Raw genomic sequence first — 18,707 nt, 5'->3', positions numbered from 1 at the left:
AAGGGCGGTAGAGGCAAGAAACCTCACAACAATTAAGAAGTATTGAGATGAACACTTGAAATGCCATAGCATGCAAGGCTATGGGCCAAGTGCTGGAAAATGGGATTAGAGTCGATAGGGACTTGATGACGGGCATGGAAGATCAAGCATTGAATTTATCAGCCATCTCAGAACCCAACAAATCAGAGTGGAAGCAAGTCACCTTCAAACCTGAGGGACTGCCTAAGGAATAGGCAGTTTGGGCAGATCAGGGAGGTGGGCCTCCCTTTCTGGTGACAAGCCCTGGTTACTCCAGCTGCTGGTTCCCATTTGAGTGAGGAAGGCAGGGCTTGTTCAGCCAGCAGGGTGCATGCGCAGCCATCTTGGTGAGGGCCAATTGAGTAGGCAGGATTTCAGGGTTCCAGTGACCAGGAAAGAAAATTATTGACTCATTGATTTTATTCTCAGTCTGCAAACAGGGAATGGTGAACTGAACCCAGACAGAGTAAAGAGGGAGAGAAAACTGGGAATGGAAGAAAGAAACTTAACTGGATTCTGTGCAGGCAAGAGACAGAGTGTGTGAGATGTGGAGCAAAAATGAAAAATGTCCCACAGAAACTAGAACTGTCAGTTCTGAATTTCTTTCCTGGACTTACAGCGATGACATTTGTAAACTCCTTTCACAGGGCATTAGAAAGGGAGGATTTACAGACAGGAAACTCAAACCAAACATCACGTCAAATCTGACGGAACCACTCGATGCATCTGGACCTGAATATCATTGGCCTTAAAATGTGAAGGAGAAATATTTGTCTGTTCTGTCTGTGGGAAAAGATTTCAAACATCAGTGTGACTGGAAAAACACTGAGACACACACACTCAAGTGAGAGTGTTCCAGTGCACAACTGTCTAAAGAGCTTTAACCAGTTAGCCTGAAAAAGCATTGCATTGTTCACAGTGGGAGAAACTTTACATGTGTTGTGTGTGTGGATGAGGCTTCAACTAATCATCCAACCTGGAGAGACACATGGACATGGGGACCATAGAGAAACCGTGGAAATGTGAGGACTGTGGGAAAGGATTCAATTATCCATCCCTTCTGGAAATCCATCGACGTAGCCACATTAGGGCCGGCACCATGGAGAAACCGTGGAAATGTGAGTACTGTGGTAAAGGATTCTATTATCCACACCAGCTGGAAATGCATCTACGCAGTCGCACTGGGGAGAAGCTGTTCATCTGTTCTGTGTGTGGGAAGGGATTTACTCGAACATATTGCCTCATGTTACACCAGAGAATTCACACTGAAGAGAGGCCGTTCAGCTACACATACTGTGGAAAGAGGTTCAGGCGGTCATCCCATCTCACTGCACATCAGCAACTTCACACTGGGGAGAGGATGTTCACCTGCTCTGTTTGTGGGAAGGGATTCACTCATTCATCCGGTCTTCAGTCACACCAACAAATTCACACTGGGGAGAAGCCATTCAGCTGTACTTCATGTGGGAAGAGTTTCAGGCTGTCATCCACCCTCACTGCTCACCAACGCGCACACACTGGGGAGAGACCGTTCACCTGTTCCGTGTGTGGGAAGGGATTCACGCAGTCTGGGAGCCTGCAATTACACGAATGCACTCACGCTGGAGAGAAGCCATTCACCTGCTCCACATGTGAGAAGGGATTCACTCAGTCTGGCAGCCTGCATTTACATGAATGCACTCATACCGGAGAGAAGCCATTCACCTACTCCGTGTGTGGGAAGGGATTCACTCAGCCTGGCAGCCTGCTGAGACACCAGCGAGTTCACAAGTGACTGCAAGGATTGATTCTGCTATTATTGCTGCTGTTAATCACATCCAGGACTGATAGTCTGACAATATCTGGTTTGTTTCTGTTGTTGTTAACAACCCGAAAACTGGCTGGAGTTTAATACTCTGGAAATGTCACTGATTTTCGGGACTGTAGTGTCCCTTTTTAAAAACACCATCTGTGATCTTTCCCCTTAATTCAAGAACCCTCAACAGGAACTCATTCACAATAAAATTATGAACTTTTACTTCAATCTTAAATTGGGCTTTGCAAATTCAGTGTCTGACAGGTTCCACTGATTAACATCTCCAATTAGAAAGTGCGAATTAATCTTTGCTGACAATCAGGATCAGTTCCACAGGACATGTGTGATACAAACATTTCGGGAAAACAAAGGTGACAGAGGAGATTGCAACAAACTACAGGGACATCTCACTCCTTAGCATCACTGGGAAGGCCTTTGCTGGGATTATGCTTAAATATTTCATCTACTTGCAGACTGAGTGTATCCAGAAGCACAGAGCTGACAGATCTACAGTGAACATGATCTTCTCCAGATGCCAGCTATAAGAGAAATGTAGAGAACAGGATATACCTCTTTACCTTACTAGCGTAGATCTCAGGAAAGCATTTGGCACCCTCAGCAGGGCAGGACTCGACAAGAGTTTGGAGAAAATTGACTGTCCACCAAAGCTGCTCAGTCTCAGCCACTTCTTTCATGGCAACATGCAGTGTCCTGATTATTGATGCCATATGACTCTGATTATGAATTGAAATAATTCTGATTATTATTTTGATAAGTGCAATAATTTTCTGGTTATTGAAGCAGTAGGCAGCTGATTATTATTGCGATTGGAACTGTAATTAATGTAATTAATGCTGATTATTAATGTATTAGGATGATTATTTATACAATAAGATCCTGATTGTTGGTGCAATGGCCACCAGAATATTAATGTAATAATATCCTGATTATTAATGTGTTGAGATCCTGAATCTTAAAGTAATTGGACTCTGATCATTAATTTAATAGGAACCTGAGCATTGATGTAATAGGATCCTCATTTTGATGCAATAGGATTCTGATTATTAATGTTAGTGTCCTGATTGTTAAATACATTATGATCCCGATTATTAATACAATATGATCCTGATTGTTGAAGAAATCGACTTTCCAGAAAAAAATGAACACCGACCTTTTCACGAGTGTTTTTTGCAGCAGTGATTGAGCCTCAGAGAGTCGTCCATTAGGCCACACCCACTAACAAAACAAAAACCGTGAGGATTTAAAGGGGCCTCGCAGCTGTCAGGAAACAGTTGGAGCTCCACGGCATCCATTGCTGCCTCGGAGCTCGCGAGCCCAAAATCTTGTCTCACACCCCATTGTGGTCATGACCCTCAGTTTGGGAAGCCCTCACTTACACTGAGACTATAAAATGGGAACTGGCTTTGAAAGCTCTTGTCACAGTCGAAGCATTTAAACCCTCTCCAGTATGAACTCGTTGGTGTGTTTAGAGGCTGGATGACTGAGTGAACCCCTTCCCACGCGTGGAGCAGGTGAACTTCCTCTCCCTGGTGTGCAGGCACTGATGACTTTCCAACTCACATGAGTAATTAATCCCTTTCCACTGTCCCCGCGTTAACACGGTTTCTCCCCAATGTGACTGAGCTTGTGTCTTGACGGGCCGGATGATCGGCTGAATCCTCGTCCAGGGATATGGGTTAAGAGTGGGGCAGTGGGATTAACCGGATTGCTCTTTGAAAGAGCCAGTGCAGATTCGATGAGCCAAGTGGCCTCCTTCTGTGCTGTACTATAATGAGAAAATGTGATTCTATTACAGGATAATGATTCATAATAAACACGATATGATTGAATCATAGAGCTGACAAGGTGGCCATTCCACACAAAGAAGGCAAACATTTCCCGTCTGATTCAGGTCACTGTGTTTATGTATAAATACTATTTGGAAATTTGTTGCTAAAAATGTCTGCAGAAGGTTTGGGTGAATGTGGGAATTGAACCCACATTCCCAGATCCAAAGGCTCGGCCTCTGGAATACTAGTCCAGTGACGTTATCACTGTGACACCATCTGTCCTACGTTTAGGGTGAGAACACACACGGGCAGCAGAGTTTTGGATGATCTCGTTTCCAGGTTGTTGTGGGGGTGTGGGGTTGCAGGGCAGGGTGAATGTGAGAGGCTGGCCAGGAATGTATTAGAATAGTCGTCATGGGTATGAGGAGAATTTCAGCAACAGATGAGCTGGGGTAGGGTGGAGACGGGTGACGTTACGGAGGTGGAAATATCTGGTATTAATGATGGTGTGGAAATGTGGCTGGAAAGTCATCTTGGGATCAAATATGACACCAAGATTGTGAAGAGTGTGGTTCAGCCTCAGACATTTCCCAGGGAGAGGGATGGACTCGGTAGTTAGGGAACAGAATTTGTAGTGGTGACCAAAGACAATGGCTTTGGTCTTCCCAATTTTTAATTGGAAGAAATTTCTGCTCATCCAGTACTGGATATCGGATAAACAGTTTGATAATTTAGTAACGGTGGAGGAATGGAGAGGAATGTTGGGGAGGTAGTACTGGGTGTTGTCAGTGTACATGGGAAAACTAACACGTTGTTTTTGGATGATGTCACCTGGTGGCAGCATGTAGATCAGAAATAGGAGGGTCCAAGAATAGATCCTTGGGGAAAACCAAGTTCAAGGACGTTGGAGAAGAAAGGGAGTGGTAGCAGATGGTGTGGTAGTTTGCAAGGAAGGTGGAGTGAAAGGTTTTTTTCAGGAAGGGTAAGGGTGAGAGGGGCATAACCAGAAGAGAGAGAGCACTGTTAACAATATCAGCAACACAGGGAAGACGGATGGTCAGCAGTTTGGCAGGAATAGAATTGAGGGACCAGGAGGTGGGTCTCCTGCACAAGAAGAGCTCTGACCGGGTATGATGGGAGATAGGAGAGGAACTGTGAGTTCAGGGCTCGGACAAGGGGGACCTTTAGAGACAGTTTGGCCCATTGGCATAGTGGAAGGGAGGGGAGTAGCAGAGGCAGGTGAAAGGATTGTCTCAATCTTAGTGACAAAGAAGCTCCATGAGCTCCTCACACTTGTGGTTGTTGGTAAGGATGGAGGAGACAGAGAAGAGGGAGAGCCCTTCAAAAGGAATTAACTTATATATTAGTGACATTAAAGGGAGAGGCAGTGGTGTAGTAGTATCATCATTGGATGAATAATCCTGAGACCAGCTGGTAATGGTCTGGAGACCTAGGTTCAAATCCCACGACGGTATATGGTGAAATTTAAATTCAATAAAAATCTGGAACAAAAAGTTTAATGATGACCATAAATTGATTGTTGTAAAAACCCATCTAGTTCACTAATGCCCTTTAGGGGAGGAAATCTGCCGTCCTTACCTGGTCTGGTCTACCAGACCCAAAGCATTGTGGTTTATTTTTAAATGGCATAGCAAGACACTCGGTTGTATCAAACTGTTATGAAGTCTATAAAGAAAGAAACTGAACCTACACCACATGGACTGCAGCGGTTCAAGAAGGCAGCTCACCACCTTCTCAAGGGCAATTAGCGATGGGCAATAAATGCTGGCCTAGCCAGCGAAGCCCACATCCCATGAATGAACAAAAAAAGATTCAACACACTGCATGTTTAGTACAAAGCTGATTTATTTTTCTCTTGTCAACAATATTTTCCCCTATAACTGGTCTGGGATTTATTAACTTGAAAAGGAACAGACACCACTGAACATGGTTCAGTCCTGGATGTGATTAACAGCAAAATCTAATCATTGCAGTTACTTGTAAACTCGCTGATGATTCAGTAGGTGGGATGTCTGAGTGAATCCCTTCCAACACTGAGCAGGTGAACGGCCTGTCCCCGGTGTGAATTCGCTGGTGTACAGTGAGTTGAGATGATTTCCTGAACCTAGCCCCACAGTGAGAGCAACTGAATGGCCTCTCGTCAGTGTGAACACGTTGATGGGACATCAATTCCCAGGAAGTTTTATAGCACTTCCCGCAGTCTGGGCATTTATAAGGTCTCTCATCAGTGTGAACTCGCTGGTGTTTCAGCAGGGTGGATGATTGAGTGAATCCCTTCCCACATTTAGAGCAGGTGAATGGCCTCTCCGCAATATGAAGTCGCTGGTGTACATTGAGTTGAGATGATCGCTTGAACCCAGTCCTGCAGTGAGAGCACCTGAACGGTCTCTCGTCAGTGTGAACGCGTTGATGGGACATCAGTTCCCAGGAACTTTTATAGGACTTCCCACATTGTGGGCATTTAAAAGGTCTCTCATCAGTGTGAACACGTTGATGGGACATCAGTTCCCAGGAACTTTTATAGGACTTCCCGCAGTCCAGACATTTAAAAGGTCTCGTCAGTGTGAACTTGCTGGTGTCTCAACAGGGTGGATAAATGGGTGAATCCCCTCCTACACTCTGAGCAGGAGAATGGTCTTTCCCCAGTGTGAACTCACTGATGTTTCAGCAGGTTGGAGGAATCAGTGAACCCTTTCCCACATGCAGAGCAGGTGAACAGCCTCTCTCTAGTGTGAACTCGCTGGTGTGTCAGTAAGTTTGATGATCGAGTAAATCCTTTCCCACGTATGGAGCAGATGAATGGTCTCTCTCCAGTGTGAGTGCGTCGATGAGTTTCCAGTTCAGACGGGTAACCAAATGCCTCCTCACAGTCCCCACATTTCCATGGTTTCTCTCCTGTGTGAATGCACTTGTGTCTTGATAAACCAGATGATTGGCTAAAGCCTCGTCCACACACAGAACACATGTAAAGTTTCTCCCCACTGTGAATGGTGCTTTTTCCTTCCATGTTCAAAATCCAATGTACTCAAGTTATGATAAACTGGGTGACTCCGTCAGATCCTGATGTGATGTTTGGTCTCAGTTTCCATCATGCAAATCTTCTCCTTCTGACACCCTGTGAAATCAATTTAAAACAAAAAAAGGAGTGAGAGAGACCCCACACAAACACTAAGGCAGGTTGTGAAACTGAGCTGAAAAAATCTGGTAATTTGTGCGGCTGGCACAAGGGAAAAGTGACCATGAAAACTGCTGGATTGTTGTAAAAACTCAACTGGTTCACTAATGTCCTTCAGGGAACGGAACCTGCTACCCGGTCTGGGCCTACACAAGACTCCAGCCTCCATGTGGAGAGGAGAGTGAGAGAGGATTGGGATCAGGCGCAGAGAAGGAGAGGGATTTTCTATTTCTGCAACTTGACCAGAACTTTGACAGACTTTCCAAAACACTCAACCCCCACCCCCTAGAGGAACAGGGTAACAGCATCACCTCCAATCTCCCCTCCAAGTTACACTCCGTCCTGATTTGTCTGACATCCAGTACTGGATGAACACAAATTTCCTCCATTTAAACATTGGGAAGACTGAAGCTATTCCCTTCAGTCCCCACTACCAACCCTCGACACTGACTCCAGCCCTCTCCTTGCCAACAGTCTGAGAAACATCGGTGTCATATTTGACCCCGAGGCAAGCTCCCAACCACATATTGGCATCATCGTCAAGACTAGATTCCACCTCAGTGACATCGCCAGACTCCACCCCAGCCTCAGCTCATCTGCTGCTGAAACCATCATCCATCCCTTTGTTACCTCCAAGATATCTGCGCTCCTCTAATTCCGACTTCCCGAGTATTCCTGATTTTATTTGCTCCATGTTTGATAGCCACATCTGCAACTGCCAAGATCTTAAGCTGTGGAATTTCCTCCCTAACCCTCCACCTTTCTATCTTCCTTTCCTTCTTTCAGATACTCCTGAAAACTGACTTCAGCTTCTGGTACCCTGTCAGTCTACAGAAGCAATCACTAGTAGTCAGGATAGAAACATAGGGATAGGAGAAGACCTTTCAGCCTGCTCTGCCATTCAATACTATCATGGCTGATCGAACACTTAAATGCCTTTTACCCACACTATCCCCATAGCCCTTTACGTTATTGTTAATCAGAAATTTATCAATCTCTATCTTAAACATACTCAGTGACTAAGCTTCCACGGCCCTCTGGGGTAGAGAATTCTAAAAATTCACAACCCTCTGCGTATCACAGAATCGCAGAAAATCACAGTGCAGAAGAGGCCCTTCAGCCCATCGAGTCTGCACCAACACGTGAGTAACACCTGACCTACCTACCTAATCCCATTTACCAGCACTTGGCCCATAGCCTTGAATGTTATGACGTGCCAAGTGCTCATCCAGGTACTTTTTAAAGGATGTGAGGCAACCCGCCTCCACCACCCTCCCAGGCAGCACATTCCAGACCGTCACCACCCTCTGGGTAAAAAAGTTTTTCCTCACATCCCCCCTAAACCTCCTGCCCCTCACCTTGAACTTATGTCCCCTTGTGACTGACCCTTCAACTAAGGGGAACAGCTGCTCCCTATCCACCCTGTCCATGCCCCTCATAATTTCTCATCATCCCAGTCCTCAGTGGCTTGCCCCTTTGAAATTGTGTCTCTTAGTTCTAGACTCCCCAACCAGGGGAAACATCTTACCTGCATCTACCCTGTCTATTCCTTTAAGTATTTTGTAGGTTTCAATGAGATCACCTCTCATTTTTTGAAACTCTCGAGAATACAGGCCCATTTTCCCCAAGGTCTCCTCATAAGATAGTCCCGCCATCCCCGGAACAAGTCTGGTGAACCGTTGTTGCACTCCCTCTATGGCAATAATATCCTTTATGAGGTAAGGGGCCAAAACTGCACACAGTACTCCAGGTGCAGTCTAACCAAGCTTCTATATAAGTGAAGCAAGACTCAAATCTTCATGCGATAAAGGCTAATATTCCATCAGCTGCATCTGCATGTTAGCTTTCAGTGACTTACAGACAAGGACACCCAGGTCCCTTTTAGGAAATGCTCTACACATCTGTTCCTTCTACCAAGGTTGTTAACCTCACAATTTTCCACATCATATTCCATCTGCCATGTCCTTGCCCACTCAGTCTGTCCAAATCCTCTTTTTTTATTCGTTCATGGGATGTGGGCATCACTGGCCAGGCCAGCGTTCATTGCCCATACCTAATTGCCCTAGTTCAGAGGGCATTTAAGAGTCAATCACATTGTGGGGTCTGGAGTCACATGTAGGCCAGATAAGGATGGCAGATTTCCTTCCCTAAAGGGGCATTAGTGAACCAGATGGGTTATTACAATATTCAACAATGGTTTTATGGTTTCATCATTTAGGCTTTTAATTCCAGATTTTAACTGAATTCAAATTTTACCATCTGCCATGGCCGGATTCAAACCCAGGTCCCCAGAGCATACCCTGGGTCTCTGGATTTCTAGTCCAACGACAATACTACTACGCCATCGCATCCCCTTGTAGCCACTTCACATCTTCCTCACAACACACATTCCTGCCTAGCTTTGTATCATCCATGAACTTGGAAATATTACATTTGGTCCCCACATCCAAATCATTGACGTATTGTGAACAGCTGGGGCCCAAGCACTGATGCTTGAGGTACCCCACAAGTTACAGCTTGCCAGAGAATAACCTGCTTATTCCTGCTCTCTGTTTTCTGCCTGTTAGCCAATCCTTAATCCATGTCAATATATTGCCTCTTATCCCATTTGCTTTTATTTTGCTAATCAACCTCCTCTGGGGCACTTTATCAAATGCCTTCTGAAAATCCAAGTACACCATGTCCATCGACTCTCCTTTATCAATTTTGTTAGTAACATCCTCAAAAAGCTCCAACAAGTTCGTCAAACATGATTTCTCATTTGCAAATCCATGCTGACTATGCCCAATCAGATCATGATTATCCAAGTATCCATTTATCACATCCTTTATAATGGATTCTAGCATTTTCCTTACTACTGATGTGAGTTTAACAGGTCTGTAGTTCCCTGTTTTCTTTCTCCATCCCTTCTTAAATAGTGGGGTGAAATTTGCTACCTTCCAATCTTCAGGAACCATTCCAGAATCTATAGAGTTTTGGAAAATGATCACCAGTGCATCCACTACCTCCATAGCAACCTCTTTCAACCCTTTGGGGTGCAGAATATCAGGTCCCAGTGACTTATCAACTTTCAGTCCCATTAAATTCTTCAATACGATCTTCTGACTTATACTAATTTCCTTCAACTCCTCATTCTCCCTAGTCCCTTGGATCTCTAAATCTGGGAGATTCCCTTTACCTTCCTGTGGAAACAGATACAAACCAATCATTTAGCTTCTCTGCCATTTCTCTATTCCCCATTATGAATTCTCCTCACTCTGCCTGTAATGGACCCACATTTGTCTTAGCCAAACGCTTCCTTTTTACATCCCTACAGAAGCTTTTATAGTCCACTTTTATATTTTTTGCTGGATTGCATTCATATTCTATTCTCTCTTTCTTTACCAGTTTCTTGGTCTTCCTTTGCTGTATTCTAAAAACCTCCCAAACCTCAGGTTTACTACTCCTTCTGGCAACTTTATAAGCCTTTTCTTTTAGTCTTATGCAATCCTTAACTTCCTTTGTCAGCCACGGTTGACTGACTTTTTGGGTTTTTGCACCTCAAATGAATGCATAGGTGATGTAAGCTATGTAATAGTTCTTTGAAGACTATCCATTGCCAATGTACAGTCATACCTTTTAATGTATTTTCCCAATCCATCTCAGCCAATTTGTCCCTCACTCCTTCATAATTTCCTTTGTTCAACTTTAACACCTTTGCTTCAGAGTGAACTACCTCACTTTCAAACATAATGTGAAATTCTATCATATTGTGGTCACTCATCCCTAAAGGGTCTTTTACAACAAGATTATTAATTAGCCTCTTTTCATTGTATAATACCAGATCTAAAATAGCCTGTTCTCTTGTCAGTTCCTCAACATACTGCTCAGGAAAACCATCCCAACACACTCCAGTAACTCGTCTTCTGCAGCTTTAGTGCTCAATTGGTTTACCCGGTCTATATGTAGATTGAAGTCACCCATGATTGCTGCATTGCCCATGCTACAAGCTTCTCTCATCTCCTGATTACTACGATGCCCCACATTACCACCACTGTTTGGTGGCTGATAAACAACTCCAATCAATGTCTACTGCCCTTTGCTGTTTCTTAGCTCCACTCAAACAGATTCCACGCATTGTTCTCCCTATCTGAAATTTTCCCTTACTAATGCACTGATCCCATCCCTTATTATCAGCGTAACTCCACCTCCTTTCCCTTCTTGTCTGTCCTTCCTAAACGTCGAATATTCTTGAATATTCAGTTCCCAGTCTTGGTCACCATGCAGCCATGTTTCTGTAATAGCAATTATATCATACTCATTCACCTCTATTTGTGCCTTTAGATCATCTACCTTATTGCGAATGCTGCGCGCATTCAGGTGGAGTGCCCTTAACTTTGTCTTTTTGACATCATTTAATATTCGAAGCATACTCAAAGCTCTGCTTTGTTTCTCATGCCTTATGGTCTCAATACTACTTCCTGTTACCAACTTTACTTTCTTCCAATTTGGACCACCCCCCTGACAAGCTTGTTTAAACCCACCCCAACAGCATTAGCAAATCTCCCTGTGAGTATATCAGTCCCAGTCCTGTTAAAATGTAATCTGTCCAGCTTGTACAGGTCCAACCTGCCCCAGAACTGGCCCCAATGCCTCAGAAATCTGATGCCCTCCCTCCTACACCAATTCTTCAGCCACGTATTTAATTGATCAATCCTCCTATTCCTGTGCTCACTAGCACGTGGCACTGGGAGTAACCCTGAGATTACTGTTCTTGAGCTCCTGCTTTTTAATTTTCTTCCTAACTCCCTGAAATCTACTTTCAGGACCTGATCCCTCTTCCTACCTATGTCGTTGGTATCAATGTGGACCACGACTTCTGGCAGATCCCCCTCCCCCCCCGAAGGATGTCCTGCAGCCACTCCGTGACATCCTTCACCCTGGCACCGGGGAGGCAGCACGCCATCCTCGAGTCACGTTTACTGCCACAGAAACATGTGTCTGATCCCCTGATTATGGAATCCCCTATCACAATTGCCCTTCCACTCTTCTTCCTCCTCATCCCCCGTACAGCTGAATCGCCTGTGGCGCCACAGGCTTGGCTCTGGCTGCACTCCCCTGAGAAACTATCGCCCTCATCAGCATCCAAAATGGAAAACCAATTAGCAAGCAGGATAGACTCAGGGGACTCCTGCACTACCTGCCTGGTTCTCTTAGACTGCCTGGTGGTCACCCATTCCCTCTCTAGTTGTACGCTTCTGACCTGCAGTGTGACCACCTCCCTAAATGTGCTATCCATGTAGTCCTCTGCCTCGCAGATACACAACAGTGACTCCAGTCTACACTCAAGTTCTGAAACCCAGAAATTCAGACAATATAAATATTTTTCTTGGTTTGAGTTCACTGTGTGTGAATCCTCCCCTTCTAACCCCCTGTAAAAGGAGTTGCCAAAATCTATCCCTGTCAGTCCATGATGGAAATTCATAACGTTCACTTCTTATGCTTACTGGCCCAGGATGATTGCATAAGTGCCCTGCTGCACATTGCCTTTTGTTGTCGTTAGCAGTCCCTCGATTTGAGGATGACGTCTACTCAGTATCATGAGTTTCTGCAACGGGTCCTGTCTTCATCTCGCTGAACAGAGATGTGGGTCTTTGGACACATTGGGTAGAAATTCCTATGAGGCATTGGGATCAGGAGAGCAGGATTTGCTTCCTTTTCTTGCCTTTTGTGCACAGCACTGCCTCATCAATAAGACGCTGGGACTTAAAAGGTAATGCAGCTTGATGGTCAAGTTGTCACCATTCTGAACTATGGGGAACAAACTTTTCCGTGTCATTAAAAACATTGCCCCCTACAAAGATGGCGGCCACACATGCTCCTGCTGCACATTGACCCCAATAAAGATGGCGACCCGGTCTCTGGAAGCTGTGGCCTCGCTCCATGCAAACGGGGGACCGATAAGATCTTTTTCAGGGTTTGGGCTTGCCCAACATGTTTACGAAGCCTCCCCGCCCAATCGCCGGATCCATCGCTCCCTTTGTCCCACCATCTCCCTCTTACCGATTGCGGATCTGACGAAGAAGCGTCTCTGCATCGCCATTACCTGCATTGCGTATGCTTCAGTCACAGCCGGGCCCCACCCCTCATTCACTCCGATTGGTTGGAAGACAAACCGCTCCCTCGCGGTCCTCCAATCCCACCTCTTCTTCTCATTGATGTAGGCTTTTCAGAGATCTTGGGATTCTCTTCAAATCGTTCCAGGATGTTGTCCCTAAAGGCTAAATACACATTCTATTTTTATATAATTCTCTGCATCCAGATCCTTTTAAGCAAAACAAAAACAGAATTACCTGGAAAAACTTAGCAGGTCTGGCAGCATCGGCGGAGAAGAAAAGAGTTGACGTTTCGAGTCCTCATTTTGTTTTCATCTCCTTTTAAGCAAGCCTCGGAAATTAGGAAATAATGAGTTGTTGCCCAGATTTAAAGAGATTTGTAAAAGAAGCAAACTTAGAAAAAGTTAGAAAAAATTTTTTCACACGAGTGGTTTGCTGGAAATCTGAAATAAAAACAGAAAATGCTGACAGTTAACATTTCAAGTCCAAATGACTTCTTAAGCTTTGAAGAAGAATCATACGGACTCAAACATTAACTCGATTTCTTTCTCCACAGATGCTGCCAGACCTGTTGAGTTTTACCAGCATTTTCTGTTTTTATTAACTTATTAATGTCTGTTCACAGGTTTAAATCTTATCCTAACTATGACTTGCTTGAACCAATTTTGATTGCAGATCATCAATTTTAAAATGTATAAGTGCCTTTACATGACTGATCATCCAACTCAATAGCCTGCTGCCGCTTTCTCTCCATATCCTTTGATCCCTTTCACCTCAAGAACTATATCTAACTCCTTCTTGAAAACATACAATGTTTTGGCCTCAACTACTTTCTGTGGTGGTGAATTCCACAAGCTCACCACTCTCTGGGTGAAGACATTTCTCCTCATCTCAGTCCTAAATGGTCTACCCCGTATCCTCAGACTGTGATCCCTGCTTCTGGACTCCCCCGCCATCGGAAACATCCTTCCTGCAACTACCCTGTCTCGTCCTGTTAGAATTTTATAGGTTTCTATGAGATCCCCCCTCATTCTTCTGAACTCCAGCGAATATAATCCTAACCGACTCAATCTCTCCTCATATGACAGTCCTGCCATCCCAGGAATCAGTCTGGTAAACCTTTGCTGCACTCCCTCAATAACAAGAACATCCTTCCTCAGATAAGGAGACCAAAACTGCATACAATATTCCAGGTGTGGTCTCACCACGAACCTGCACAATTGCAGCAAAACATCAAGACATCCCTGCTCCTTGTTGTTACAGAATATAGCCATTACAAACGATGAACTACAAAATAAGACCTTAAAAACTATAAGCGATAAAAGTAGTAAATACTTACCCGACTGTACTCACAGTACTCAAAGTATCACCTCTTTCCCTCCTCACCGAACTCCCTCAGTCACCACTGCTCTCCCAGCTTCTCTTCACCTCCGACACCTCTCGCGCTCCTGTTCAACTCCCGACTCCACTCGCACTTGTCTTCAACTCACGGCTCCTCTCGCGCTTCTCTTCAACTCAAGGCTCCACTTGCGCTTCTCTTCAACGCGTGGCTCCTCTCGCGCTTCTCTTCAACTCCAGGCTTCTCTCACGCTCCTTTTCAACTCCCGGCTGCTCTCGCGCTCCTGTTCAAATCCCGGCTCCACTCGCGCTTCTCTTCAACTCCCGGCTCCTCTCGCGCTTCTCTTCAACTCCAGGCTCCTCTCGCGCTTCTCTTCAACTCCAGGCTCCTCTCGCGCCTCTCTTCAACTCAAGGCTCCTCTTGCGCTTCTCTTCAACGCGTGGCTCCTCTCGCGCTTCTCATCAACTCCCGGCTCCTCTTGCGCTTCTCTTCAACTCCAGGCTCCTCTTGCGCTTCTCTTCAACTCCAGGCTCCTCTCGCGCTTCTCTTCAACTCCAGGCTCCTCTCGCGCTTCTCTTAAACTCCTGGCTCCTCTTGCGCTTCTCTTCAACGCGTGACTCCTCTCGCGCTTCTCTTCAACTCCCGGCTCCTCTCGCGCTTCTCTTCAACTCCAGGCTCCTCTTGCGCTTCTCTTCAACTCCAGGCTCCTCTCGCGCTTCTCTTCAACTCCTGGCTCCTCTCACGCTTCTCTTCAACTCCTGGCTCCTCTCGCGCTCCTTTTCAACTCCCGACTCCTCTCGTGCTTCTCTTCAACTCCAGGCTCCTCTCACGCTTCTCTTCAACTCCAGGCTCCTCTCGCGCTTCTCTTCAACTCCAGGCTCCTCTCGCACTTCTCTTCAATTGCTGGCTCCCCTCGTGCTTCTCTTCAACTCCCGGCTCCTCTCTCGCTCCTTTTCAACTCCTGGCTCCTCTCACGCTTCTTTTCAACTCCTGATATCTTTCCAGCTGCCGGCTCCAGCAGGAGAGTTTAAAATTGAAAACTGAAATTGCTTCAGAGGTGAGTATTTTTTGACCATTCGTTTACAATTTATAGCTTTTCATGCTCTGCTCTGTTTTCTGTGAGAGGCTCCATGGCTCTGGGGCTGGTGTTACTCCTTACTGTGGATCTGAATCCATGTCCATCCATTGCTCTGTTTCATCTCTCCCCTCCTTGAACACCTCTCTGCCATTGTCTAACTTCCTCTGTCTCTAATAATGAATGTATTTTAGTTATGTTTCGCATTTTACTGTTCCCTCTGCCAACCATATCTAAACGAGGTTTCCACCGCTACCCATCCCCCGACCATGTGCCGCTGGCTTACCAGCTCTTCTGCTTTTGAGCTTATATTGATCATCAAATTTTGCACCATTTTTGTTGCCTGTAATTCATTCTACAGATCCTGAATCATTCATTTTGTTTCTCTCTCCACCGATTCCAGCATATATTGTCAGTCCCAGTTGCCTGTGGAGAAGATGATGTTTGACCTTCTTGAACTGCTGCAGTCCATGTGGTGAAGGTGCTCCCACAATGATGTTGGGTAAGCAGTTGCAGGATTTTCAGCCAGTGATGATGCAGGCAAACACTTCTGTCTCCGATCTACAGACACCACATTCTGAGAAGATTGAACTGAACAGTAAAGTTCCCCCAGGGCTCATGAGTGAGATGGAATGGCAATTATTGGAATTCTCCACTTAGAATAAAAGGGGAGATGGTGGGTGTAGCTGCAATATCACTGGACCTGTAATCCAGATGTTCAGGCTAATGCTTGGAGACATGGATTCAAATCCCACCATGACTGCTAGTGGAATTTAAAGTCAATTAACTGAATCTTGGGTTCACTACTGAATCTGCTGTCCTCACCTGGTCTGGCCTACATGTGACTCCACAGCAATGTGGTTGACCCTAAACTGTGTTCTGAAAGGTCTGAGTGCAATTAGGAATGGCCACATTCCATGAAAGAATAATTTTTTTAAAATTGTCATAGTGAAAGTGTCCATGAAACTAGTAAAATGTCTTGGGAGATGTTTGTATTTTTTTAAAAAGAAAATTGCATTTATAACCTGGCCACTTTCAGAGGGAGCAAAATTAAAGTGGAGAGGGATATAGAATCTGGATTTAGAAAATATCCACAAACTGGATGCAGGTGAACAGAGAGCTGGAGAATCGTTAAAGTCCATGCATGAACTTTTGTTTGAACCATATGTATTTACGACTTGCCAATAATTTAGAATTCTATGAGATGAACTGCAGGTGGGGAGGATGAATCAAAGTCAATAGTTATCACCATTTACTGGAAAAGTTTTTACATTTATTCTTGGTGCAGCTCAAGGGTTTGTGTTGCTGATTCTGATAATTTTAGTAGCTTTAGTATGTTATTGACGGAATGTAATAAAGAAATTATGAAAACACAGCTTAGAAATAGCTGGGTTAAGCAGAAATCAGTTTGTGAGAAGTCAATAAGAATATTCCCTTCTCGAGGTTGGGAGATCTGTAATAAATCACTGTCCAATATTCTTATAAAATCTTAAGAAATTCATTATTATAGGATTGACTCGTTCTCTCTTACTTATGAATAAAGCTTCCTGGAATGACAAGCACAGGACAGTATAAGCCTATTATCTCTGACAAGGACATGTATCTACCACAGAAACTGAAACAAGACAAACTTGGTGGGGTGGGAAATCTCATGACCCATATGTAAACCAACTGACTGAATAAAGATTAAACAGGATGTCGTAGCAAGCAATGAGCCACAAAATTACTTAACAGACTTCCAATAGAAATAACAGGGATTTTCTTGAATATCTGTCCCTTGCTAATGGACAAGTGAATAAGTGATTGACATAAGACCCTCAGGAATAAGGTACATGAACGGGCTATCGAGAGGAAAAATAATTTCAGACAGGAAAGAGCTTCTCAAAATGATACATGTTGGCTTCGGCCAAACACTTTGGCTCAAGGAGGCTGAGAAACTGTGACCTCCAGCCACGAAGATCAGGATCCCCCTGATCCGGGACCAGTAAACCATTCCGAGGAGACTGTCACCTCCAGCCATGGAAATCAGCATCCCCCCTGATCCAGGATCAGTAAACCATTCCGAGGAGACTGCCACCTCCAGCCACGGAGATCAGCATCCTCCTGATCCGGGACCAGTGGACTATTCCAAGGAGACTGTCACCTCCAGCCACAGAGATCAGCATCCCCCTGATCTGGGACCAGTAAACCATTCTCACCTGTTATGAGTCGTATGTCTTTTCTGCCTACTTAACTGATGTATCATATCAAAACTGTTGCTTGTTAATAAAATGCTTTAAAATCACCTACGACTTTGACTCCCTTTTTGGATAATCTGTGACTCCTGGACTAAAATCTTACACTTGTCCATGAAAGTAACTGAAGGTATGAGAACTGAAATAATCTAGAGTAATGATGAGGTGTTAGTTGTGGCTCAGTGATTGCATTCTTATCTCTGAGTCAGGAGGTTGTGGGTTCAAATCCACATCCAGAAACATGAGCATAAAATCCAGGTTGATATTCTGATGCAGTACTGCGGGAGCATTGCACTGTCAGAGATCCTGTCTTCCAGTTGAGACCTTCAACTATGGCCCCATCTGCCCTCTCAGTTGGTGTAAAAGTTCCCAGAATGTTATTCCAAAGAGCAGGGGAGTTCTCCTTGCTGTACTGTTTCATAATAATCCCCAAACAAACATCACTGAACAGATTATGTGATCTCAGTCACATTTCTATTCGTGGGATCTTGCTGTGTACAATTTGGTGACTGCATTTCCTACATTACAACAGTGATTACACTTCAAAAGAACTTCATTGGCTGTAAAGCACTTTGGGCCATCCTGAAGTTGTGAAAGGCGCTATATAAATGCCATTAACAAAGGAGAAAAGGTCCAAAAACGGAACAGTTGGTAACAGGACATCAATCAGTCTCCTCCTATCTTAGAGAAATCAAGGACTCGGACAATGTGTGTTTGACACTAAACTGATTTATTTAACTTATATATATTTTTTATTCATTCATGGGATGTGGGCTTCGCTGGCTGAGCCAGCATTAATTGCCCACCCTTAATTGCCCTTGAGAAGTAGTGATGAGCTGCCTTCTTGAACCGCTGCAGTCCATGTGGTGCAGGTACACCCACAGTGCTGTAGGTACACCAACAGTGCTATCCAGAATATTAAACTCCAGCCCAGTTACAGGGATTATTAACATCAACAGGTAGTATGCAGGTACAGCAGGTAATAAGGAAGGCAAATGGAATTTTGGCATTTATTGCTAAAGGAATAGAGTATAAAAATAGAGAAGTGTTGTTGCAACTGTAAAAGGCATTGGTGAGACCACACTTGGAATACTGTGCACAGTTTTGGTCCCCTTACTTGAGGAAGGATGTAGTTGCATTGGAGATGGTTCAGAGGAGGTTCACT

At 44.6% G+C, this 18,707-nt stretch overlaps 2 protein-coding genes across 4 annotated transcripts in view; both read right to left on the bottom strand.

The window, feature by feature from the left end:
- The window catches only part of LOC144697346 (uncharacterized), a 407,771-nt gene that overhangs the window by 45,537 nt on the left and 343,527 nt on the right, over positions 1 to 18,707 (bottom strand). The gene's annotated exons all lie outside the window — the stretch shown is intronic.
- Positions 5,455 to 15,873, bottom strand: LOC144697262 (uncharacterized). 3 transcript variants are annotated; one of them, XM_078569200.1, is made up of 3 exons: positions 14,234 to 15,873; positions 12,885 to 13,059; positions 5,455 to 6,739 (listed from the first exon to the last, which is right to left on the bottom strand). In XM_078569200.1, the coding sequence occupies exon 3, from the start codon at positions 6,124 to 6,126 to the stop codon at positions 5,572 to 5,574; it is 555 nt and encodes a 184-aa protein (XP_078425326.1). In that variant the 5' UTR covers positions 6,127 to 6,739; positions 12,885 to 13,059; positions 14,234 to 15,873; the 3' UTR covers positions 5,455 to 5,571. The 3 variants fall into 3 exon arrangements, with proteins under 3 accessions (XP_078425326.1, XP_078425327.1, XP_078425328.1); XM_078569201.1 differs by lacking the exon at positions 14,234 to 15,873 and adding an exon at positions 13,132 to 13,358; XM_078569202.1 differs by lacking the exon at positions 12,885 to 13,059 and having other exon boundaries at positions 14,234 to 14,630.

The sequence above is a fragment of the Cetorhinus maximus genome, chromosome 23 (genome assembly GCF_964194155.1).
Source record: "Cetorhinus maximus chromosome 23, sCetMax3.hap1.1, whole genome shotgun sequence".
Classification (NCBI taxonomy): Eukaryota; Metazoa; Chordata; class Chondrichthyes; order Lamniformes; family Cetorhinidae; genus Cetorhinus; species Cetorhinus maximus.
Note: the sequence above shows the minus strand (reverse complement) of the source record. Positions and strands in the feature narration are given on the sequence as shown.

Bases quoted from the DNA above. Each gene is read 5' to 3' on its own strand.
- LOC144697262 (XM_078569200.1), bottom strand. From the start codon at position 6,126: ATGTCCCATCAACGTGTTCACACTGATGAGAGACCTTTTAAATGCCCA.